The 26,664-nt window shown below is 45.6% G+C and overlaps 1 protein-coding gene and 1 long non-coding RNA gene across 8 annotated transcripts in view; one reads left to right on the top strand and one right to left on the bottom strand.

Moving 5' to 3' along the window:
• ST6GAL2 (ST6 beta-galactoside alpha-2,6-sialyltransferase 2) overlaps positions 1 to 26,664 on the bottom strand; it is an 85,133-nt gene that overhangs the window by 23,932 nt on the left and 34,537 nt on the right. For all 4 annotated transcript variants that reach the window (XM_058684597.1, XM_058684596.1, XM_058684595.1 and 1 more), the window contains exons 2-5: positions 19,017 to 20,011; positions 9,353 to 9,450; positions 7,338 to 7,439; positions 4,378 to 4,552 (exon numbers count right to left, since the gene is read on the bottom strand). In XM_058684597.1, the coding sequence (XP_058540580.1) occupies positions 4,378 to 4,552; positions 7,338 to 7,439; positions 9,353 to 9,450; positions 19,017 to 19,962 (1,321 nt within the window). In that variant the 5' untranslated portion in view covers positions 19,963 to 20,011. The remainder of the gene's footprint in view (positions 1 to 4,377; positions 4,553 to 7,337; positions 7,440 to 9,352; positions 9,451 to 19,016; positions 20,012 to 26,664) is intronic.
• Positions 480 to 13,335, top strand: LOC131485288 (uncharacterized). Of its 4 annotated transcripts, XR_009248756.1 has the most exons (4): positions 480 to 658; positions 1,488 to 1,664; positions 2,154 to 3,031; positions 13,051 to 13,335. It is a non-coding gene; the product is annotated as an uncharacterized LOC131485288 (long non-coding RNA). The 4 variants fall into 4 exon arrangements; XR_009248753.1 differs by lacking the exon at positions 2,154 to 3,031; XR_009248754.1 differs by lacking the exons at positions 2,154 to 3,031; positions 13,051 to 13,335 and adding an exon at positions 8,015 to 8,395.

The following is a 26,664-nucleotide window of genomic DNA, read 5'->3' on the forward strand; positions in this document are numbered from 1 at the left end:
AGCTATGTCTTCAAAGAAACAAAGGAATAATGTATTATTGGTAGCATCCTGTGTTCTCCTGCTGAGCTAAATGCTTATCACCTTGATGGCATGTCTATCAATACAGGACCCACAGACTTGATTTCTGAATTTCCTTCTAACTTCAGGATTCTAAAATGCCAGAAGGGTGGTTCTCAAAGTACAGAACAAGGACCACAGCAGAAGCATCACTTAAAAACCTGTTAGAAATGCAAATTCTTACCCCTTCCACCTTCCCAGAAACTCTAGGGGTGGGCCCACTTGTCTGTGTTTTAGAAAGGTATGGTAGCCAGCCTCCAGCATGGCCCCCAATGATCCCTACCTGGTATCCCCATCTTTGGGTAGTTCCATCCCACAACAATGGGACTGACTTGTGTAACAAATAGAATGTAGCCAAGGGGATAGATAGTTTATGACACCATAAAAAGTACTGAGACCTTCTTCTTGCTCTCTCCCTTGGATTGCCTGCTATAGGGAAGGCGGCTGCCATGTTGTGAGAGCATTCAAGTAGACCTATAGAGAGGTGTGGTAAGGAACTGAGGCCTCCAGTCAACAGCCATCTTGTGAGTGAACCATCCAGAAAACAGATCAGCCAAGCCAAGTCCAGACAGCTCAACGCAATCTCATGAAAGATACCAAGGTGAGCCAGCCAGCCAATCTGCTCCTACAATACTGACCACAGAAACTGTACAAGATAACAAATGCTTATTGTTCTGTCCAGTAGCTAAGTTTTGGGGTAATTTGCCTCACATCATTAGATATCTAATACATAAGCCCTCTCTGGGTGATTCTGACACATGTTAAACTTGAGAACTTCTCAAGTTCTAAGCTAAAACATTCATTCTCCAAATAATTACTTTTTGTACCTCCTATGCGCTAGGCTAAGACCAGGAACACAATGGGAAAAGCACACACTTCCCAGCCCTTGATGCATCCTGTTCTCTTCCTTCATTGCCCAGTTTGTAATTTTATTTTATTTAGGGAAGGCACACCTATGTAATGTCTGTCACTCGGTGCACCATGAGTTCTTTGCCTGGTTTCCTCACCACTGGGCTGAGCCTGGGCTCAGCATTATGCCTGGCACATAGAGGAGCTTAATTAATACCTACTTATTGGATGACTTTCCCCTTCCATTTCTCCACCTTCCTCCTGTATGATGAATTCAGGCACCAGGAACAAGTCTCCTAATACCACCAATGACATGACATTTAAAGGGTTCAAGGTGTGTTCCCCTGGGAATCTAACTACCATTTATTTCCATAGAAAGACATGTATTTTGTGTTCAAAACAGTCAACTTTTAGAGTCCCTCTATTTCACACGTGCAGATTCATAAACACGTATAAGGACAATGTATGCAGCGGGTTTAGAAACATCAGTAATTAAATGTGACACCATTTTCCTTTCCAGAAGAGCACATCCATAAAGCAAAGGGCCTCATCTTGCTTCACCTGCAATATCTTCCCCACAGGTGGAGCCCTGCGCTAATGAGGAAAACCAGGGCGTCAGAATATTGCTCTCCTCTGATAGAAAGCATCCTGCTGACCGCTGTACCTGGGCAGAGCCCAGTGCTGTGCACACAGAAACATCCTGATCTCACCGACCAGGTCTGCTTTGGGTTCTTTTTGTCCAGTAATGAACATGAGAGGTTAGTGTCTGGACATGATGAGGTGGTGAGACAAGAAGTCAATAGTTTTTTTTTTTTTTCTACGTGACCTTAGAACACGTATTTGGAGAACACTTCTCAATAACAGAAAATAACTCATTGATTTTTAGAAATTCTTATGGCCGACAGATTGAGATGTGAGGAACATCATTCTGCTAATATTTAGGAACATCAGATAAGTTATAAGACAGACTCTGGCTCTCAGCATATTTCTGAGCAGGATCAAAGAGGAGGCAGACAGATTGCAAAATCAGCAGAGTATTCAGAGGGCGACTGGGGCTCTGCTGGGCACAGCCCACCCAGACTGCATCTCCCGTCCATCCTTAGTGAGAGCTCACTCTTAAATCTGGCCAGGGAAGGCAGGCCATGTCTTCTGTGACATCTGTATCCCCAGTCACAGAGCACAGCCCGCCCACTGGGAACTTAAGGCTTCCTTATCTGCTTGCTCTTTTTTCATTCTTCTGTGATTAGCAAAACTTAACAGCACTGTCCTATGCAACTTTGTGTGATGATGGAGATGTTCTCCTGCACTGTCAAGACAGTGGCCGGCAGTGCACGTGGATACTAAGAACCTGAAATAAGGCAAGTGCAAGAGGAACTGAAGCTTTTCTCTCCTGTAATCCTAATTAATTTAAATTTGCATGGCCACATGTGGCTAATAGTTGTCACTCTGGGCAGGACAGTGGTAGAAAACAGGAACCATTGCCCATCGGCACACCAACTCATCTTTAGAAAGATTTTATGAGTCTCATTTCTCATATGAGCATATTTAAGGCTCACGGGGGTAAGTGACATGCCCATGATCAAAAAGCTGGTAAAGGGCAGAGAAGAATTTACACTTAACCTGCCAGACCCAGCCTCCACTCCTGCAATGACGTCAAACTGCATTCCTCCATATTCGTGTAAAAGCAGCCTCTAAGGCAAGTATCAGCCTCTGAAAACTCCAAATTCTCAGTAAATAGCTATGAAAGGAAGCTGGCCATGTGTGGCAGGATTCCTTCCAACAAAAACACATGGGAAAATATTTCTCTCCAGCTATGACTATCTATGTGAGTCTTTCAACTGCACATTGCTGTAAGTATATCTGACAGCCCCCACTGTGCTCTAAAACTTCTGCTCCAAGCAAGTAGAAGCCCCATGAATTCGTGAGAAGGCAACAATATGAAAATGATTTTATTAAACTTCTGCCACATCCTGTTACGCTGTCTAAGCATTATGCTCTCCTACTTACCCTTTGCTGACAAACTGGATTATACTTTCTTTCCTAAAGCAACAGGATCCCACGAAACTGTGCAAAAGATAAAGATACTACGATTTCAAAAAACTGATTTGGACACAGAGTGTCAAAGGTATGACTTTAAAAGGGGGTTAGCTATACTTAAGGCAGCTAATCTACAGAGTCATATCGTAAATTCTGTCTTGAACTCTAGGTAAAATAGTTCACATTATTGCAATACCAGAAACTCACTCCAAAATCCACAGGCCTCCATTCAGATACTTGTGTGTCCCGTATCCATAATGAAAACAGTGCTATCTCCATAAATCTCTCCTTTATTCAGAGGGACCCAATTTGCAGCCCAAATTAAGACGCAGGGTGGCTAATTCGTTGAAATTAGGCAGGGAGAACATCAAATCACAGTTTTTTGTGGACACAACTAACATCCTTTGGTTCCACTACAGCTTTCATATTGCCAAGGGGATCGAGGATATTCCTTAATATTACCCTACTCAGGTAAAATCAAAGAGATAATGGGATGATTAGCTGAATCATGGGTAAAGAAGTAGAGTAAAACCACAAATTTTGGAGGATCAAAGCCTGGCTGCAATATATATATATAAAATAAGCTAAGTGTGATGATCCTGTTATATGAAAAAAATCCATTTTTTAGATTAGAGCTAGTGGACTCTGGCAGCAAGAGCTGTACAAGGTCTTAGAATTAGTCTCATCAAAGCCTGCACTTGCTATCTTGCAGCACATGACACTATCCTATGGTCACAAATTCAGCTCCTCAATCTGGTATCACATAAACAATGTGAATGGGTGAGTGGCTAGTGGATCACAGATGACCCAGGTGGGGTCTGTGTGTCTTCCCCCTTGAATCCAGTGGGGCCTTGACTACTCTGACCCGCAGAAGAGTGCAAGTGACATTGTGCAGGTCTCTAGGCCTCAACCTTAAGAAACAGGCAGCTTCTATTTCCTGCCTTTTGGCACACTTGCCAGGGGCCATGAGCTCCCATGTAAGAAGCCCGAGTACCCTGAGACCACCATGCAAGAGACCACGTGCAGGCACAAAGTCAATAGTCCTGGCTGAGCCCGCCCTCCCAGCCATCTGCGCCACAGGGGCCAACCATGGGAGTGTAGCCATCCCATGAAGCAGGTGAATACCATGAAGTGATTCCCACTGAAGCCTGTGGAACAGAAGAATAACCCAGCCAAGCCTGTCCTGACCCACAAAACCGACAGAAAATAAAACAGTTTTTGCTGTACACCTTGCAATTCTGGGGGCAGTTATCACGTACCAATAGAAAACTGGAAAAAAACAGAGTGTTTCTACTATCTTCAGCTTATCTATGCTTCCTCTAAAACCAACTTTTAATTGTTCTGATTAAATAACATAACTGTACATTTGCTAAGTACTAAGCCTAACCCTAACCCTGAGTGCCTGCCTGATCATCCATTTTTATATATACCTACCAATGAAGCCAGAAGATGGTGGGTTGGGCTGAATCTTCTCCTTGGTGTTCTCCTGAATAATGTCCCAAAGCTGCCATATAAATTTAGGATGAAGAATGTAAAATGGCTGATTTGGGTTTCTCTGCCGGTGCTGAACATATGGAGTGAACAGGTTGTAATCTGGCTTCTTGTACCACTAAGAAAAAAAAAAAAAATCAACGCAATCAAGTACAGAGAACCACACTGTGAAAAGGAAACAGGTCAGCACCGGGGTGGGGTTGGAGACTATTTAGAGGCTAAGGGCTGGGGAGAAGGAGGTGAAGTACAGGCACTGCCTCATGGATGAGGGAACCAGAACAAAAAGAGATAGGGTCCCAGCCCTGAGGGACAAGGATTTGTTCTTTAGTGAAATATGGGAGATGAGCTAGGGCAGGGGCCCCAGACTTCTCTGTAAAGGGCCAGGTAGTAAACCCTTGAGGCTTTGTGGGCCAGACAGTCTCTTTTGCAACTAGTCGATGCTTCTATTGTACTGAGAAAGTCACAGAAGATACACCATGAATGAGCATGGCTGTGTTCCAATACAACTTTATTTACAAAATGGGGCCAGATTTGGTCCACGGCTATAATGTGCTGACCCTGGGGCTTCAATCAGTGTATTTCAAAACATATTTTTCATATGTAATACACAGTGACAGAAAGCATATCAGTTATTGCCTAGGTCTGGGGCAGTGCTGGGAAGACTGATAGGTGGGGCACAAGGAACTCTTGGGAGTGCTGAAAATATTCCATTTCTTACCTGCGGTGGTGGATACATGACCATATAAATTTGCTAATACTCATCAACATGTATCCTTCCACTGACTGTACATGTTACTGTATGAAAAAACGTACAATAAGGTTGATTTACTTAAAAAAATTTTTTTAATGTTTATTTTTGAAGGAGAGAGACAGAACGTGAGCGGAAGAGGGGCAGAGAGAGAGGGAGACACAGAATCCGAAACAGGCTCCAGGCTCAGAGCCAGACATGGGGCTCTGAGGGAGGAGGGCACAGAGCCAGACATGGGGCTCGAACTCACAATCTGTGAGATCATGACCTGAGTGAAGTTAGTCGCCCAACCGAGCCACCCAGGAGCCCCTAGGTTTACTTTTAAATGTCTTCAGAACATCTGAGGTGCCACCATGAAAAAATGGGATTTGGAGGTATGTGGGGGAGAGACTTAGTTCATAAAGCTCTGAGGGCCCTGTTATCTCTTCAAACAGACACCTTCGGGAAACAGTAGATACGCACTGAGATCCCAAGTAATATTCCATGGTTGAATGGGTTCTGTGGCTTTAACAATTTTGAGAAGGACTGGGGCCAATCATCTTTTGTAAACTTTGCCCCCAAGCCAAGAGGCAGCAGAAGGGAAGCAAGAGGAGTATGGGCCTCAGTTTCTTCACCCCTCCTCCTGCTCCCCAGAACACAGGCCACCCAGAAAGCAGCCCGGTTGCCTGGGTTTCAGCACTGTTGCTGTCCCCTCCATCGGGTTGGACAGCTCTGTGCCCTGGGCTTGGATGCTTCCCAAGGAGGAAGAAACAAGGTCCAATAGCTAGAGCTCTCAGTCTGTCCACAGATAGTGAGAAAACTGTCAGAACTTAAAACCAGAGAACTTCAGACTGGAAAGGAAGCTGAAGAGTTCCAACATGCATTTCGTGCCGGATTCTCAGTAGACGGTACCTGTGAAAATCAGCCAGAGAGCTTTCTCAGAAACTACACACTGGGGCTGTAAGTGGTATGTCAGGAAATGGGGCTCTGACAGATACATTTGAAAAAATACTCTCCAGGTGATTCTGGTTTGCGCTCCTGGTTAAGAACCAGTTAGGATTAAAAGAGAGAGGGAAGCAAACCATAAAAGACTCAAATGCAGAGAACAAACTGAGGGTTGCCAGAGGGGTGATGGTGGGGGGAGGGGCTAAGTGGGTGAGGGGCATTAAGGAGGGCACTTGTTGGGTCTTTTACTCCTGAAATCATTACTACACTATATGTTAACTAACTTGGATTTAAGTACAATTTAAAAAAATTTTTTAAAAAAGAAACAGTTAGGAATCATGCTAGTTAAATGTCCAGCCTTGGTCTCAAGATGAACAGTGACACAACAGCCCCAGAAAGACTCATCTGACCTTGGGCCGCTGTTCTCTTGGGAAGTCCTCTTGGTAAAGCCAAGGCCTGTTCCCTCATTTCCATCATCTTAAGAAGGATGCATTCTTTTGGGTCATGGCAGAACAAGTTGAAAGACGCTCAGTGGCACAGCAGACATTATCTTTCATGAGGCTAAAACTATCACACTTCTTTCCCAGCCCTCCTTAAAAGACAAGTGCATCGGCTTTTCATCCAAGTTCTCACCAGAAGTAACTAGCTGCTTGTTTAGATAGGCAATGATTTGCCAGAATGCCATGAATGTAACTTGCTTATATTTTGATGGCTAGCAGTAATCTTGTTTACACTATATCACATAAGGTAAGAAAGGTTTAGAGGAAAAAGCCAGAATTGCACACTCAAGAAAAGTCTGTAACAGGTTCCACTTAAAGGGCAGTGAGCTGTTGATTCACAAAGTTTAGATTCTCTTATCAAGCACTTTGAATTTATTTCAGAAGGTCTCGTAACTACGTGGAAGGTGATGTAACCCTATCACAATGGAAAACTCTGAGTTTACTTGGCTCAACTTCCAGTGTAACTAGGAATTTCTGAACATTTAGGGCACTGTGATTTGTTTTTGTTTTTAAATCTTCCAGAGCAAAAGCCCTTTTTTCATTAGATAGGTCACATTCACCAAGTACGCTACCGGAACTGGGTATCAAAATGGTATGAACGCCCATGTATTTCAGTAGTGCCCATGATTGGTTTCATTCTGTGAAAGCTTAATCCTTGACTTGCTCCCATTATTAATCAGTCAAAGGCACTGTCTGATCAGTAGGGTAAGGGCACCAAAGGGAACACTTACCAGGTTAAGATTTGCAGAGTAAGGAGCAGGGTCCCAGGCCACCAAAATGACGTTTTTATACAATGAACTGTCAATGAAGTGATGATTGGGGTTGGTCAGAATCTGCAAATACATACAGAAATCCTTTCAAAGCGAGTGGCTCTTCAAAATTATATTTTTAAAAAGAGGAAAGTTTAAAAAAATGAATCAGAGCAAGAAAAACAAAGTTACTCAGACTTTACTATTTTCCTCTGGGGGAGTGAGAGAGTCAGGCATTGCACGCTAATGAACCTGAAGAAATGTCTGGGGAAACTAGGGTTAAAAATAAAATTTAGGAGGGGTGTGTGGGTGGCTCTGTCAGTTACCCGTCTTGACTTCAGCTCAGGGCATGATCTCATGGTTCATGAGTTCCAGTCCCCAGTCGGGCTCTGTGTTCACAGCCCAAAGCCTGGAGTCTCCCTGGGATTCTGTGTCTCCCTCTGTCTCTCTGCCCCTCCCCCATCCTTGTTCTGTTTCTCTCTCTCTCAAATATAAATAAACATTAAAAAAATTTAAAAAACAAAATAAAATAGAATTTACGAGTTCTTACATTTTCATCAGCATTATACCCATAGCCAGTGGTATTGAATCAGCTCCTGAAAGATGCGATGCCTTAGCTAATTTGCCACCCCCGACCTCCTCTCTAATTGCCTTCACAGACAACTGGAGAAGGAGGCACAGATATGAATGACCCACGTTATTAAGGCGCCTTCAGAGTGCCAGCCTCAGGACAAATGGAACAGGGACAGCCAGCAGACTGGTGACAGCCCACATGTGACTTCCTCCCTCTGTGGTCCTAGAGGAGTCCTTCGATCTCACCTGCCAATCGTCTTTTTTAAACTACAGCTTTGGAGGAGAAAAAAAAATTTGGTTTTCCTCAGTGTTGAGGTGCAACTTTTCACAGTTTTTAAGATGCATTCTCTTTCTTCATACAGATTTCTCAAGTCAGGGCATATTTTACAGGTGGCATGTATTTTAATTTGTGGGGATGATTAGCTAAAAAGCTGGAAGTGTTAATAAATGAATGGCAACTCTTACAATCCATGCTGTCTATGAAGCAAGGAAACATGGCGATTGTTTTTTCCCTTGCTGCAGGCTGCCTGGCTCAGGGTCCCAGGCAGAAAGCTAATCTTTTCTTCTGCAAGCAACTTGTCATAAATCATCCATCACCTCATGTTCTTTCTATATAGTTTGAAACTCTAGAAACTGCCATGGTTTTGAGAATAATTTTGCTTTGAATTTGGAAAACATTTGTATGAAGAACACCAAAAAGAGAAATACTTCCATTTTCAACAATTTCATTTTTAAAATTTTCAGATAATGGACTAAAGTTTCCAAGCCACCCTACTGACCCTTGGATTTTGTAGCCTTTGCTTTTTCTCCCCTTCATCCCTTGCCTTTCACACCATCATGATTTTTTTCTAAATTTAACTGTCCTTTCCTCCATCTGTAATATACAACACACTAAGACTATGATTATATATATATACACATACATATGCATATATGGATATCCATACATGTTTCTTTCTTTTTTCTTTTTTTTTTTAACGTTTTATTTTATTTTTGAGATGGAGAGAGACACAGCATGAATGGGGGAGGGGCAGAGAGAGAGGGAAACACAGAATCGGAAGCAGGCTCCAGGCTCTGAGCCATCAGCCCAGAGCCCAACGCAGGGCTCGAACTCGCGGACCGCGAGATAGTGACCTGAGCCGAAGTTGGACGCTCAACCGACTGAGCCACCCAGGCGCCCCAATACATGTTTCTATATCTTCTCTGATTTTTCCTTTTAATCTTATTTACTCATTTCTTCCTAGTCATGTCACACATAAATGCCTATTTATCTGCATTTTTTCTCATCAATTCTTTTATGATTACAAGAACCTACAAATAAGCAAGACCATGGTCATGTACAACTGGGTAATTTCTCTTCATTCACCCAGTTAAACTATTTACCTATAAAATGTACATGCATGAAAACACTCCATCCATCTTACCTGGGAATTAATGATGCGCACGGTGGTTTTATTTCCAACATCTTTCTCATAGCCACGTGTAGGTGCCGAGTTAAATCTCAAAACTGCATCATGAGAATCTAAGAACACATGAGTGACAAAGTTACTTTATTTTTTGCTGTAGAATCAACATAATTTAGAAAAAGTTTTAAAGCAAATTTTTTAATACCTGAAGCTAACTGGAAACAACCAATATAGTTAAGATACCCATACATGTCATTTTCAGTGTCTGTAGTGTTTATTTCGAATGAGGTCTTCGCTAGGGGACAAATCAGCATGGGAATATATGAATCCATTACATGTGGTCCAATGTCATCTCAGATATATGTAGATACTTGTTATGTGTTCATATTCTTTAAAGGGGGCATGCTTTATGCGGGCATTCTCTTAGAGATTCCAGTGTATTTCGAAGATGGAATCTATGGGAGCAGACAAAGGCTGCAGACAGAGGCTGCTTGTTTGTGGCCTCTTATTGCTTTAGAGCACGAAGGCTGCTCATGGTGTCACTAAAGAGGCCACTTGTGCCAGGACAAGGACATCTCCCACACAGTGAGAGTCACAGCCTTCAGTGCAACTTTTATACCTTGGGGTACTGGTTTGTGCTTAAAAAGAACACCAGCCCTATAGAACACTGTACGTTAACTATACTGGAATTGAAATTTAAAAGTTGAAAAAGAAAGAAAGAAAGAAAGAAAGAAAGAAAGAAAGAAAGAAAGAAAGAAAGAAAGAAAGAAGAAAACCAGCTGATTTCTGTGCTTTACAAATTGCTGCTGATTCCCAGAAGGCCCACGTGAGAGCAATCGAGAGCATTCTGCATTTCCAGCAATGGTATGACCAACTGCCACAGGACTGGAGGACGGGAGACACCACCAGTGGTACTGGCTGCCGAGGCTCTTTACACTCTTTAAGGGCACACCTTGGTTCACCGAGCCTCTACTACAACATAAATCTGTGTCTCTCTTCATTCAACTTGACAGACTTCCTCAAGTTCTCAGGGGTCCTGGGTGAAAACACACCTCCCACATCCTGGAGGCTGACGAGGACACGAAGAGCTAGAGGTAGGCTAGATGGGAATGGGGACACGTTCCCTTTCCACAAAGCAGTCTAGATGCATGCATATGTCTTGAAATCTCCCAAGCCAGCTACTGTGTTGCCCAGAAACTAGAGTTAATCAGCAATAAGGGAATCACTACGGGCCAGCTTTAGCTTCAAAAATTCTATGCACATTTCAAGCTTACCTTGGAGCAACGACAATGCCTCTGTCTGCGTGAGAGAGAGGTAAGGTTATGTATTTCTGATTCACCAAAGAGCCTGTAGACGTGCCCTATGTTTACCGTGACCATACCCCACACAAGTCCTTAAAGCAGGCCACCTCCTTGAGTGTGCTGCTCCCTCCTGAGCAGTCTTCCTAGGAGAGACTTTCCTACTCCCTAAGTAGCAGAGACTGGGCACACATGCCACCATTGAAACAACGTTACCTTAGGGGGCGCCTGGGTGTCTCAGTCAGTTAAGCATCTGACTTCAGCTCAGGTCATGATCTCACGTGGATTTGAACCCTGTGGATTTGAACCCTGTGTCCGGCTCTGTACTGACAGCTCAGAGCCTGGAGCCTGCCCCTCCCCTGCTCGCACTCTGTCTCTCTCTCAAAAATAAACAAACATTAAAAAGAAAAACAAGAAAAACACAGTTATCTTAGGTGCCTTTCTTGACGGGCCCTGAACTCAGAAGAATTTGTATTCCAGTTTTGAGCACCAAAATTAAACAGAACACAAAGAATGAATAACGGGTACTTGACTACGTAATTGAAAAAATTCTAAAGGGGAGCCTTGGGTGGCTCAGGGGGTTAAGCATCTGACTTCAACTCAGCTCATGATCTCGAGGTTTGTGAGTTCGAGCCACATGCCAAGCTCTCTGCTGTTATCACAGAGCCCACTTCAGATCCTCTGTTCCCCTCTTTCTCTGCCTCTCCCCAGCTCGTTCTCTCTCAAAAATAAACAAATAAGCATTAAAAAAATTCTACAGTGTTCTTTTAGGGGAAATGGTGCAGGGGGGAGCAAGCTGTGATCACCTGTTTTAGTAAATAAAGCTGGACCACAACACAGACATAGTCATTTGTTTATCTATTGTCTGTAATGGCAGAGGTGAGTTGTGACAGTGACTCCCATGGCTCACAAAAACTAAAATATTTACTACTTGGTTCTTAAAGAAATAAATAAAGAGGTTTGCCAATGTTTACATTCTAGGTGATCCATGCTTTGAATAAATGATGCCTCACAACCTGAACACTTTCTATTTTCTTTACAATATAAGCACTTGTTCATATATATATGTATATATATATATATATATATATATATATATATATTTTTTTTTTTTTTTTGTAATGAGCTGTTTGGTTATTTATTTTTATTGGATAGTATTTTCTCATACAAATTCAAATGCTATTGGAGTCAGAAAAATTTGATTACCCAAAGCAGTGGTTCTCACGTTTTGGTCTTAGAACCCTCTTACACTCTTGAAAATTATTGACAACACAAAGTTCTTTTGTTTATTTGGATTATATCTGTCAATATATGCCTACTTCGGAAGCAAAATAGAAAATAAAGATGTTTTGGGGCGCCTGGGTGGCTCAGTCGGTTAAGCGTCCGACTTCGGCTCAGGTCACGATCTCGCGGTCTGTGAGTTCGAGCCCCGCGTCGGGCTCTGTGCTGACTGCTCAGAGCCTGGAGCCTGTTTCAGATTCTGTGTCTCCCTCTCTCTCTGACCCTCCCCTGTTCATTCTCTGTCTCTCTCTGTCTCAAAAATAAATAAATGTTAAAAAAAATTAAAAAAAAAAGAAAACTTAAAGATGTTTATTAATTAACTGATTATTATTTTCTTAAAATAGGCTTCATGCCCAGCATGGAGCCCAAGGTGGGCCTTGAACTGACCACCCTGAGACCAACACCTGAGCTGAGATCCAGAGTCAGATGCTTAACCGACCAAGCCACCCAGGCACCCTTACTTACTCATTTATTTTAAAATAAAATATTTTTATGAAAAATAACCATATTCAAAAAATAGAGGACTTGCACTGGTTTAAATGTCTGCAAATCTCTTTAACGCCTGGCTTTTCAGAAGACAGTTGGTTTCTCTTAACTGCTTCTGCATTCTGTTGCAACATATTGCTTTAGTTGAAGTATATGAACCCTCCGATATATCTTTGAAAATGTAAGGAGTACTTAAAGTCTTTCCACATTACTGAGAATATTCTTCTTTGATACTTCATCAAAACTTGACAAGTGCTACTTTCTTAAAAAAGCTTTCCTAATGTGGAATGTGAAACCGTATCAATGAACTTGCCATGCTCTGTTACATTAAAATCCATTCAAATAGTTCATCTTGCTCTTAAAATGGATGATTCACCCACGCATGATTTTGCAGCATTGTGCAACGGTCATTTGGAACTACCAATTTAATAAGTTATGCAGATCTTCCAAATATTGATGCACATCATTATAAGGTATCCCCCCAAGTCACAGCAGTTAATATTACCATGCATCTCATCAGTTTTTAAGGCTGGGACACTTCTAAGTTTGAAAGAGTGCCTCATGGGGTTAATGAGGTTGAAACTAGCAGAAAGTTTAAAGCTTGTTTTTCTGAGAACTGTTCCCCCCTAATCAGCTGCTGTGTCTTTTCAGACCCCACTAACAAACTCACTTAGCTATTTCTGCAGAAGCCTGGACTCAAGGTCAACTGATATGGTTCCAGCCTAGGAACAAGCAAAGCCCGGCATTCCTTACTCGAGATTACAAGCCCAAGACCCCCTCCAGTTTATACTGGCTCTCAGAGCAAGCCCATAACCCATCTCCTCATCTGAAGATAACCTCCTGACATCAGGGGCTGAATTCTGCCTCCTTCCAGAGTTAAGTCTCCACCTCAAGGGAACATGGGGTATATGTTACAATAAATGTTTGCTCAATGAACATGCTATCTTTCCTTATGAGTAGTTGTTAAGTTTCCTTGTGCTTTGCATCAGTATGTATGCATTCTCAACCCCTATGATTGTAAAAAACTCATTCCCTCCCCCTTGGAGGAAGCAGATTTGAAGCTTATCCTCCCTTCTTCAGGTTTGGCTGCATAAATGAACCCTTTCCTTGCTGCATACCTGATGTCTCGGTGATTGGCTTTGCTGCTGCACATAGGGCAGACGAACTTGGGTTCAGTTACAAGTTCCTGGTTGAAAGCTGGAATTTTATTACTGGCAAAAAAAAAAAAAAAAAAAAAATACTGTCCGCTATTTTCCTAAAAGGGACAGGCTCACTCAATTCCTCTTTGAGAAAATATCTACCAAATATCCAGTGACTGAATGAAGTATGTCTATCAGTCATTTGTTTCAAGTAAACATGGTGTCGCATGATACAAGTGGCTAGTTCTGCTCACTACTCAGCCACACAAGGGCTTTTCCACTATGTGCTGGTGTGCAGAAGCGTTTTCACGTCATTGCCTTCTTGGTCTTGAAAACGCGTGTACTCAAAGGCTGATATTTAATAAAGCCAACATTTTAAAATGTTTTCCTGCTTCATCAAGGACACCCATAAGTGAAACTGCCACTCTATTCTTCTCCTGCAGAGCTTGGCTGCAGAAATCACAACTAGTAATTGGGCACCACTGCCTTCATTTACACTAAGCAGCAGTTTTACCTACCGCTGCCTCTGCACCACCAGTGCAAATGTCAATGGTTAAAAAGACCCCTGTGTGTTTTCATAAAAAGTTTTCCCCTCATGAGCCCCTGAAGGCGTCTTGGGACCCCAAATGTAAGCGCATCACAACGATGTGAACGGCTGATCTGGGGCAACCCACTCCCAAGGCAGAGTGAGAGCAGGCTCCAGGCAGTGGGGTCACCTTTAGGAACAGACGTAATCAGGGCACTATGAGGGCAAGAAGTGTGAGGCCAGTGGTGCTGAACCTTAGTTCTCCTGCTAAACCATGCTGCCCTTGGACGCAGCCTCTGTCTAAAGGAGAGGTGAATAAGCCAAGGCTTCCAAGCAGTGGGTGCTTTTCAAATTAATTAGGTAGAAATTCCAAATTAACTGTATCACCCTTGAAAATGTCACAGCTTTTAAATGCCAGTATCCTACACTGAGGTGTGTGTTAAGCCTTCAAGCGACCACACAAGGCACAGGGCACAAAAACATAAACTAGCTTAATTCCTTTGGAAGTGGTAGGAGTCTAAAGAGTTAAAAGGCCAATTTTTGTGCAGGAGGCTGCTATGGATGGACTAGGAACCTCCTTAAAGCTGTCAGTGGGATCAGGATGGGAGGGGGGAGCGTTTTGGGGAGGATGAGCTGAGAGCGTGTCTATCACGCAGACATGTTTTGTAAACATATGCCTGGCTGTGCATCTCCTTGATAACGCTCTTGAAAAACTAAGCTGTCCATTCATATTTAGAAAAGAAGGAATGGATCAGACAGCAAGCACATGGGGAATAAAGTAAAGCCTCATTTCTGGAGAAGGCATTTCCAGGGTAGAGCCATTTCGTGTTGACCTTGAGAACAGGGCCAGGCTACATGCATTCACTAAGGAAGATTAAAAAACCCTTCAAGAAGCAGCCAGCCAGGAGGCGTACCAGCACTAAGTCAGTGCCCTGCCTTGGGCACTGGGCCCCACATCCCCCTCCTCCCTTCCCGCACTCCTCCAGAAAACAAAATCTGAAACAGCAAGGGAGCAAAAGCCTCCAGTCTATAGGGAATGGCCTGCCAAAAAGATGATTCATCCCTCTCAAGACTCCGCCACCCCTGTGTGCCTCGCCTCTCCCTGGGACTGCTGCAGTGTGACTTCCTTTGTGCCCTCCACTCCAGGCTCTGGAACTCTCTCTGAAATGCAAAGCTGACCCATCACTTCCCTGCTTCAAAGATCGTAATTCCTCTCTGGGCCCCGTGGACCCAGGGGTCAGAGCTAGACTTTCTGGAGACCCAGAGTGGGGTTTAATGGAGTCCAGGCTCCACCCACTGTGCCTGTAGGTGCCCCCATAAAACAGGAAGATTCCTTTTCTTGGCTTTGCAACAGTTTACACAAGAGCATTTAGAACAGGACTTTGCAGTAGACACCCTATAAGTGGCACCTTTTATTACAATTATTAAGTGAAATCTAATTTCTGGAGAATGATGTGCAAGCGGCCTGCCTGCCTATCAGTGTAAGTCTCTCCCCACTCCCAGCCCCTCGTGCTCCCTGTAGATCTCATGCCACCCACCTCCCCCATCTCCCCTACCCCTGTGCCCTTCTGTGTGCCCCCCACCCCCCGCCCCGCCAAGCACTTCTCATGCTGTGTCTCACCTACCTCTTACCCTAGACTTCAGCCTGGATTTCCCTCTTTGGGCAGTCCTTGCTAACCTCTCTCTACCCAGTCATCAGCCCTCACGGTGGGTTAGGATTCTGCTGTCATTTCTTCCCCGTCAGTAAGCATATCTCTCTGTCCTTCTAACCACAATACTGAAAATGTCTGTTCCAGTTGGTCTTCTCCAATAGACTGCATAGAACTTGAGGTTTATCTCTCAGCCTTATTTATCTTTGCATCGCTAGTGCCTAGCATAGCATCAGGCCTCGGTGGGTTGGGGACTCAATAAATAATCAATTCCTGTTAAATAACTACAGGATCTTCTTTCTCCCCTTATGAGGCATCAGGATCTGCCAAATCCTAAGCTATTACCGCCAAGTACCATATGCCCTGCTTCCTACACACAGCCCTCCACACCCTCCCACTTCCCCAGACCCTTCCCAGAATTTGAGTTTCAAGCACACAGACCCTGATTTCCCACATCAGGGCTAGGACTGTTAAGACATTTCTCCTCTGTAGTGTGTTTGCACAGGACTCCTGGGAGCTGATTTCACTACTAAATTATTATTGTTTATATGTATGGCTGAAAAAAAAATCATCTCTTAGTTCTAGGAAAGAATGTTCCATGTTTCCAAAACAGTTCAGTTTGCTTTGCAATAACACATTCAAAGTGGAGGTGTTTACAACTGCTATACTGTTCTCAAAAACAATTACATGGCATGACTCAAGCCTAACAGAAGAGGGAGAAGCAAGACTGCATTGTCAGCAGAGCAACCAGCAGAGGGAGCTACAGGGTGGCCGATAAGCAAACCTGAGGTGCATGGGGTCTCTCACTCAGAGAGGGGAGATTGATGGAGCATTCTGGGCCAGTACAGCCTGGAGGGGCCTCCTGGCAGGGGTGACATGGAGGTAGGTACTTTCTTAGCTTCTTCCTCAGTCTTTCATGAGACCATGACCTTCTGTAAGTTCTTTGATCTTCATTTAGCCAATTACACAAGTAGAAATGTAGGGGCCAAGATGATTTTAGCTAACCAGCATGGCACGCCCCAGCATTCCAAGTTGCCTGAAGGAATCTGCTGAGGGAATCTGTTTTTATCAAGAGAGACATTAACAAATATGTGTTATAAGCACATATACGTTAGGGGAGCAGGAAGGAGACATAGAAGCACCTGGCATGCACAAGTGCTGAGACTAAGAGACACCCTCGCTTATAAAAATGAAACTTTTTGCTTTTACACATGGAACTGTGCTGATTCCACATTCTTAAAATGGTAGTAAAAAATTGGGTTCAAAGGAACCTGGGCAATACAATAAAGAGAATTTCTTAAAATTTCTGAGTTGCGTTCTTCAATATCATAATTGGAAGTCTATAGTTCTAATCATGAAGCTTCACCTAAGGGCAGACAATAGAAGTTAAATTTGGATGCTAGCAACTAACAAAGATGTAACTGACATTTCACGTTCCCCAGAAATGTGTAATTCCCAGTGTCTTTCACACTCTCTTCCAAACTCTGAATCAAGCAGAATTTATAAGACTCTGGTCAAGGATATTTTTGCCAGAATAAAGAGCAAGAGAAATCTCCCTGACACGCAAGAGCAATCCATATATGCAGCTACTATGCAGAGGTGTTTAAAATAAAGCAAAACAAAACTGGAAGCAAGTTACTGCCTGCTTTAAAGCATAATACTTAAATTCCTTCTTACATTATTAATAATGGTCCTCGGGAATGAGAAGGAACTTCACCCCAGGGAGCTTTAAACCACTGTTCTTCCATAATCAATTGCAGACTACTCTGCTCTGGCTTTGGCTGCATATGACACATGGACAGTGTTATTATGAGCCTGCTGTAATGTCAGCACTGGGACACTGGGACCCTACACCTCAAGCCCGTGCTCGTGCTTACTTTTTTTAACTTTTTAAAAATTCACATTCAGCTCCATTCCCAAGAATGTCTGATAGGAGGTCTGGGTGGTGGGACCCGATTACAATGGCATCGCCCCATTTCAAGGCAGCTCTGGCATGTCAGCCCCTCCTCAGGAATACAGAACACTGACAGACCCAAGAAACAATGGTTATTCCTTTCTACCAAGTGAGCAAAAGCTCCTTGACTGAAACTTCCAGATTAGCTATGAGCTACAACACTGTCTACTGTGAGAATGTATTAGACACAGTTGTTTTACAACTTGACTTCAGGCCAAGGCTGTGTCCGATTCACATTTTTTTCTTGGCACCTAGTACAGAAGTCTGAACATAGTAAGGACTAAACACATGTTTACTAAATGAATGAATGATTCTATAGACTCAAACTGCTTGTTTGCCCATGTGGCAATGGAATGAGCATGGGCACAGAGGGAAGGCTAAGGCCTTACAGCTAAGCCTGAAGTTTGCTGAGAAAGAAGGAATTCTGCCTCCAGATGCAAAAGAGAAACCCTGCCTCAACTTCCCACCTGCTGGCCTGCCCTGCAGACTCCAGCCTCCAGACAGCAGTCCCAACTCTTATCCAAACTTCCAGCCTATTCACCTGCCCTACAAATTTCAGACTTGTCAGTCCCCACAACTGCAGGAGCAAGTGCTTAAAAAAATCTCCTCTCTCTCTACATCAATCTGTTTTTCTGGACAAGCCTAATACAGGAACTATGACCCAGATGTGCTCTTGGGCTCCTGACAGGGCTCTGAAGGCAGAGTTCAGAAGGAAAGACGGATACCCAAGGTGTGGTCATGTTATTTACCATCTTGGAGAAGGTCCCTGATGGGTGTCCTGGCCACGACTCAAAGGTTGGACATGCGCTAGCTGGCGTGAGGTCAGAGCTCATTGTGCGGACAGGAAGGGCTCTTCTCTGAGCCACAACATCCATTTAGTCCCTGGGCTAACTAAAATCACCACCATGCATACTTCTCTTTGCCGTTGCACCCTCTCTAACTGTCGCTGCCCTGCAGACAGTTCTGCTTTTTTTTTCTGGCCCTTGCTCCTCTCCCATGAGCCTACAACTTAGGGGTTCATCAGGTCTCTGCAGGCTAGGCCAGGAGCCTGGCCACGTAGAACACAGTCTCTTTGGGAGAAGAACTCAGAGCGGCTGCCAGGGGCAGGACACAGACCTTCCACTCCCCTGCCAGCCAGGAGAGGGGGAACACCTCTGCTTTCAAATAGTCCCCCAAAAAGACCTCTGCTGCTACCTCCAACAGGTTCGTTCTGCGCCAGTGAGGGAGAAGCACGGGAGACTCTCCCGCTGGCGTCAGAGATTTCCAGCGCAGAACCCCCGTTCTGCCCAGCCAGCCAGATGCAAAGAACAAGGCCGAGTGCGCACCGTGGGCGACCGTGCGGGACCCACCTATCTCCTCGCCCAGGGAGGAGTTGAGGATGGCGCCGGCAGACATGACCACGGCGCAGCTCTGCAGGCCGCGTGGGTGCAGCTGGCTCAACGGCACGGCGGGGACCAGCTTCTGCCAACCGAGCGCGGAGAAGGGCGCCTCCTTGCCGTCCAGCGTGCGCACCCGCACCCGGCTCCGCAGCGCACACAGCAGCTCGGCGCGGCTCAGCCCGGCCGCCCGCCGCCCGCGGAAGCGCACGCCGTGCTTGTTGGCGCTCAGGTAGTCCTGCATGGCCTTCTGCAGCCGCGGGTTGAGCATCTTGGACGAGACGTTTCCCTTCCAGAGCCGGTGGAGGAAGGCCCTGGACATGGACGAGTATAGCCTGTCCCCGTCGTCGCCGTCCTCCAGCGCTGGGCTCCCGCCGGGTTTCCGCTGCCGCTTCCTCGACCGCCTTCTCTGAGCCAGGCGAGCCGGTGCAGCCCCCTCCCGCCGGCCTGGGTCCCCGGGGGAGAGGGCCCCCGGCGTGCCCAGAGTGTGGCTGTGCAACCCTGGCTGCCCGGCGGCAAAGAAGTAGTCGTCGTCCTCCGGGTAGAAAGCACTTTGCGATTTTCTCCCGATCTGGGATGAAAAGAACTCTTCGTCATTTTCAAACCCATCCTGCACCTGGGTCCATTGCGGCAGGTCGCCTGCACCAGCGCGGAAGGGGACAGACGGGCGTCCGCCCAGCAGCCGCTTGTTCACACCCACGCTCTCGGGCAAGGAGGGCTCCTGCATGGCACCCATGATGGCTCTCTGCTTCCCCTGCATGGGCAGGAGCCTCCTGGTCTCCAGGAAGGAGAAGGAGCTGGGCGCAGGCTCAGCTGGGTTGCTGTCGGTGAAGTAAATGAAAATCACTACGAAGAGGAGCCCCCAGGCGAAGATCCCGCAAAGCATTCGTTGTCTCCATTGCTTCAAATGTGGTTTCATGGCAGGTCTCTGGGGTCAGCACCTTGTGTCGGTAGGAGGCCGAATGAACCTGAAAAACAGCCAGGTCTGCAGTTAGCCACCGGAAGACACCTGCTCCGAGGTCCCTGGGGACAATCTGGCTTGAGCAGTGATTCTGCAGGGGAGGGTTAGAAGGGGCATCAGAAACCAGGATCATTTGGGAAGTTTGACTAAATTTAAGCATCATACCCCCCCCAGCCCCACCCCACTTTCCTCCACTGGATCCGTGCCAGACAAGAGGTCCTGCCTAGAGTCTTGGGAGAGAGGTGTTGGAGTGGCTGTATATATGGAAGACCTCTGGAGGTATAACCACTTCCCCCACCCTGACAGCTACTGAATTGGGGCCCATCCCAAAAGCCTCTCCCTGAAACTGGGTTTACAGAATTCCATTGGAAAAGCAAAGCAGCTGAGTTAAGAAGCAGAGTCCGTCCGCCCTCTCTTCCCTGCTTTATCAGACAACAAAGGCTCCTATATTGTACAGCTGTAGTACTGTGCGCTTTTAATGGGTGACAACCGTGTCAGATTCTTCCTGGTCTCCCCCAGGCCCTGGGGGCTGCCTGAAATATACCAGAAGTCCACTAGGGTCCTGAATAACCAATGCTTCAGCCAGGTCTGCAGTTAGCCACTGCGGGCGAATGTGATGCCAGGGTATCTGTGGATTTCAAAAATACACTCAAATAAGTAGCCTCCGACTTCACCCCCATCATGAGTCTCTCGTGGAACAGGAAGGTAGTATGTTCACATGTCAAACACGAGAGGAGATGAAGGAAAAGCTGCCTGATTCTAGATGAGCCTCCAACAGAGAAAGGGTGACGAAGAAGGCAGAGATGAAATGGACAAGATAAAAGGTAAGGGAGAAAGAACCTCTCCTTCACACAGTACTCAAGCCCCTGTTTCCTGCTACATTGCTGTGTAGGTACAGTGCCTGGTACTAATAAAACAGTAACAAGAAATGCCCTTAATGTTCGGGAATGTAAGCAAAGCCCCCAAAAGGGAAAAATACAAGGCACGTGTAATAATACTGTAGCTTTCTGGAGCTTACCAATGAGCACAGTGCCCAACACAGGCAGACACTGAATACATATTGGCTGAAAGAATGGCGTGAGCCTGCGTGTGCGTGTTGGGGGTGGGGGTTGTGTGTTTGCGTGACGGGGTTGGAAGAAGTAGGGAAAACTGACCTGGAAAGTGACTCCCATCCAGCTATGGGGGACCCGGAGGGTGTATTTGCATGTGTGAGCCACAGGCTCTGTGAGAAACGGGGAGAAGTGAAGTTCTCTGAGCGAGGGTATCATGCTGGTTGCTTTCAGATTTCTCTATAGCAGGTAGGGGGGACAGGGAGGAGGGGTGTAAGGAGGCAATACAGGGCTCGAGGGGGTCTATCTACCACCACAGTGATGATGACAGGTTGTGGGTATAAGCCACACAGGTTTTGAGGACTTTGTTACCTCAGAGTAGATCACTGGGGCCGGTGCTAATAGAAATGTGAAATGAGAAGTGCCCCCAACGCTTCCAACATCATGGCATCCTTAAAAGGAGAGCCCAGCCTCTCAGAGATTATATGAAAAGCAATATTCATTTCAATGGAGGAGTTGTGGCTTTTAAAAACGTGTTTGCTTTACCTTGTATTCACCTAAAGGCAAGGCTGCAGGTTTCATTTACAGTCATAATTCAAACACACGCGTACAGAACATGCTTTCACCAAGCTGGGAACGCTGATGCCAATAAATTAACACAGAAGAAACAATGCTAATGGTTAACCTATGTGCCAGACCCTAGGCTTAGCTCTTTCCCCCGGATTAGCTCATCTGGTCCTCCCAGCACCTCATAAGGTAGGAAATGCACTTTATAAATAAGGAAACTAAAGCCCGGAGGGGTTAAGTAGCTTGCCCAAAGCCGGGGAGATAGCAAGCAGCAGCGACTGCATACAAAACCCATCTGCGTGACTCCAGGGCTCACACGTTTAACAGTAAGTTCTGACTCCATTTGATCATACAGACTGAAGCTATATCTTCTAAAGAAGGCTATTTAAGCTCTCTCTGGTGAAGGATCGCTTTTTTTCTCCAAACTGTCACAATCTGATGCTCTTATATTTCCACTCCTGCATGTCTTGGCAATGCCCAATTGCCATAAAAGACTCTAAATGCTTACTGTCAAGTTTTGTACACATCTCATCAGGAGCTGGTAACGGACAGTTTGCAGATGTGCACACGCAGTCTGGGGACCCGCTTTGAGTAGCGTCTACCACATGATCTCTCTAAACTTGTTTTCTCGGGAGCCTGTGCTTCAAGCTGTGCTGCCCAAGCTGAGGATCTAGATGCTATTTCCAGTATTTCAACATTTCTATTAGGAAATCGGAAAATCACCCTTAATGCCGGTTACTCTGCCCTTACCCCAGATTAGCACACTGCAATACCATTCTGACACTAAGCTCTGGAGTTAGCACGGTCCCCGCCAGCTAGGGACTCAGTCCCACAAGACTGCCTCCACCTCGGACACCAGCCTGAAGTGGGAACCCCAGGCCACATGCACTTAGGACCCTTTCTTTGGCTAGCAATCTGGGAGGTTCCCATGGCACCCCCTCGGGTTCCATAATTTGCCAGAATGAACTACGAGAGCCCTGTACTAACGATTACCGAGGTTTTGTAAGGTATACACGTGGCTCGAGGTCTTGCAGGGTGGATCCCTCTCTCTGTGGTGTCAGAGAACATCACTCTCCAGACACCACTATGTTCATGAACCATGAACTTCCACCAAGCCCTGGCATCCAGAGATTTCCCCCTACCGTCTGAACACACAGTTCGTCTTTCTGGTGACCAGCCTCCATCCTGAAGCTCGGCAGGAACCCACCAAGAGTCACCTCATGAACATAACAAAGATATTCCTGCCACTCAGGAAATTGCAAGGCTTTTGGCAGCCCCATGCCAGGAACCCCTGGACAAAGACCAGAGAGATTATTCTGCCACAGCAAGGCTGTAGTTGCTAATTTAAAAGGCAGTCTTTCTGCTTCAGGTAGAAGTCCTCATTACGTGGTTGCCTCTCGTTGAGCAACAGCTCTGGGCACACAGTCGGTGGCTTGCTGAAGAATGGGGAAGTGGAGATGTCTTTGTCCAACATTTGCTTGAGAGACTGTTTTTAAAACAGCAAGTCAGAAGGGGAGGGCTGTGCACAGGGTTGCTGTGTGTAAAATGATGAGGAGGAAGCCTTGATCCTTTGGGGAGGGCCTAGAAACCTCTGGCCATGGGGTTTGGAGCTGAGGGCCCCACCCCCATGCCAGGTGACCCTGAGCTGCTTCAGAGCAGCAGAGCTGGGGTATTAGGCATACAGACTTCCTTATTTAGAAAACGCCTCGTTCCCAACCGAAGCAGGCCAAGACATTTTGTTTTTAACTTTGGGGAGCTGACAGACATGGAAGGGAGGCAGAATCATGACAGGAGCTCTCTGGTCAGAAGGCAAGCCTAAAAGGGAAAAGCAGGAGAGAAGGCACTGCCATGGGGCCAGGACCCTGGGGCAGCTCTTGTTGTCTCTGCCCACTTTGTCAGGAAGCAGAAAGGTGGGATTTGTGAAGCCCTCTGGGCACCATGCAAGCACTGGGAAGCCCAATGCAATAATGATGATTTTTCATTAGGTAAGATTTCGTGGCTTCGGATGCACAGTAATAATAGAAAGGAGGGGGATCACGGTCTCAACTCATGATTAGGCTGAACTTTTAATAATCCAAAAGCTTCCCCGCAACCTCTGTCGGTGCAAACCTTCTGCTGCCAATTAAGGGAACCTTCTCCAAAATGATTAAATCTCAAGGCAACAGCAAATCCTCCGCCAGCAAAACAGTACACACATCATTTTACGGATCATGGGGCCCAGTCCCCAGCATCTTTATAAAAATCCAGTCAAAGATAGGTGGAGGACATCACCAATGTTCTGTCCATTGCTCATTCTCCTCAAAATGACCATTCAGCCAGAGGAAGAAATGTTCAGCTAAGCAACAGAAAAAGAAAAAAAACGTTTTTTTCCTCTAACGTGGTATATTTAAAATATAATAAAGTAGCTTAAACAAAGTAACGTATACTCATTGCTATTTCCCATCATTAGCTGGTGTGATATAAATCACATCGGGGAGATTTAAGAGCTACATCAGGCAAATCATCCGTTCCCAGGTGCCAATGACAAAGTGCTACCTAATCATACGTTCACGTGTGCTTTGTCGGGGGTGATTTTAGTGACTGCGGCAGTTCAGTCCCTGCCAGTTTTCCCCTGGGAAGAGAACTGGCAAGATTATAAGCATCGTTTGTGTGGCGTGGCCCTCTCTCCATAGCGAGAGACAGAGACAGTGCAAGTGGGGGAGGGGCACAGAGAGATGGAGAGAGAGAGAGAGAATCTCAAACAGGCTCTGCACTGTCAGCACAGAGCCCAATGTGGGGCTCAAACCCACAAAGCGGCGAGATCATGATCTGAGCTGAAATCAAGGGTCAGAAGGTTAACCAACTGGGCCACCCAGGTGCCCCCCCCCCCAAAGCGATTGTAATAACATTATGACCTACTACCTTAGCCGCGCTAAGGTCTACATGCCAAGTAGACATTCTCTGCCCACTTGAACTACTTTTCTCTCTTCCCACTTTTCTCCCAATTCCTATTGCCTTTCTAGCCAGGCCTCTAGGAAACTTAACAGGTTAACACTAAAGCAATGATCATAGACAAACAAAACAAAATGACCAGCTGCTAGAAATTATTTTGATTATTCCACTTGTTCAGGAATTTTGGTGCCCCTCAGATACTAATTCTCAAAGAAATGAGCCACGTTTCTGCAGGGAGGATGTTGAAAATAATACAAAAGAGTGTTAATAATCCTCCTTCAAATTGTTGAGGGAGAAATCACATTTTCCAAAAGGCACAATTCATTACAAGTGGTCAGATGACGTGAGGAAACGCAAGCTGCAGATGAACATTACGGTGCAGCTAAGTGTTAAGAGGGCTAGCTTCCCATTTTGTTTAAGGGTAGAGAGAAGTTAATTCTGGCCTTTGCCACTTCAACGATGTCCCTCTCATAAGCCCTCAGGTTGACAGGCTTGATCACCCGTTTCCTTGAACGGAGAGTATTCTGTAACACACTTTGATGGATGGGTCTCTGTTACAACTGCCATCTGGCCGGGTTTTCTGTTGGTCGGAGAAACACTCGTGTCTTTTTTGCGTGTCGAAGTTGTCTGAAGAATCTTAAATCTAAGTATTTATTTTAACATTGAAATAATAAAGAAGATTTAGGATGTGAGCTATAGTGAGATACTCATGTATCTTAGTAGCCGTCAGGAGACATTTGCTTTCAAGATTCGTTTTTCCAAAATTAGCTCTTGTCACATACCCAAGAAAACACTCAAGTCTGCAGAAAAGAGGGAGGTACCACCCCCAGCTGGAATCCTTCTCTCTCTTCACAACCCCATTGGCTCCTTTCACAAATAACCCCTTTTCTTTCTTTTCATTTTCTATAAATGTAAGAAAGCCTCCAGACTGCTACATGCATGACACGGAGGGCCCGCTCTTTCATTCTTTCTCACTCCGGTCTCAGCCCATTCTGAAGCTAATGCCCAGAAGAGCAGAAAGAAGGAGGTCAGCCTGGTCAGTGGGGCCTGGTGGTGGGAGGGCCGGCCCCCTTTCTAACGGTCCCGGCCGAACTGCTGATTCATTGTCCTACAAGGGCAGCCCTGCAGGTGCACTGGGCGCCCTGAGGGTGAGGCAGCTTGGCTCAGGCCAAGTATCCTTGTGACCGGGAGCCGCTGGACTCCACGATAGATGTCGCCATCTCCTGTGGGAGGAAGGACGCAGTTATGCTAGGGCCTGCCGACCCAAATGAGCTCGCTTGGCAAAGGCCTGAGTTTAAAAAACCAGTGCCATGGCTTCTGGTTGATTTAAAATGTGGTATCTTGAGTAATCTCAGAGGGGGACAGTGGGAGCTGCCTGAGGGTGGGACCATATCAGATTCAGTCTTATATTCCCAGGAAACCAGTGTAGGTGGCCCCATGGAAGGTTCCCGATTAATGTTTTAAATAAATGAAGTGAATGACTGCAATTCATAAAATAAAATAAGCAGGACCGCCCGGAGGCGGACTCCTGGGTGGGACAGGTGGGAGGGGCCCCACCACTTGCTGTCCTTCCCAGGCCAGCGGGAGTGTCTGGGGGCTCTCTACACATTTAACCAGTTGTCATATGGTTGGCTTAAGAACAGCATGTAAGGAACAGAATGTAAGGAACAGCAGTCACAGGAGTGGTCAGGGAGATGGAATGAACGAGCAGCGACGGTATCAGATGCTGCCATGCAGCAGACGCCTACCACATGCTGGGCCCTGTGCAAACCCCCTCATCTGTACTGTCTCATTTAAATGCTTCATTCCCGGTGTAATCCTTGTATCAAACTCTACAGTCAACATTGTTATTCGGCATATGGAGAAACTGAAGCTCTAAGTGGTCCCCATCATGTACACTGTTCCAAACCCCTTTTTGTACCAACTGTACAATGAAACCAGGGGATGTCGCACCATGCCTGAAAATGTATTGTATTTTTTTTTTAAATTTTTTAATGTGTATTTATTTTTGAGAGACAGATAGTGCGTGACCACGCGTCAGGGAGGGGCAGAGAAGGAGACACAGAATCTGAAGCAGGATCCAGGCTCTGAGCTGTCAGCACAGAGCCTGACT

The sequence above is a fragment of the Neofelis nebulosa genome, chromosome 9 (genome assembly GCF_028018385.1).
Source record: "Neofelis nebulosa isolate mNeoNeb1 chromosome 9, mNeoNeb1.pri, whole genome shotgun sequence".
Taxonomy (NCBI): Eukaryota; Metazoa; Chordata; class Mammalia; order Carnivora; family Felidae; genus Neofelis; species Neofelis nebulosa.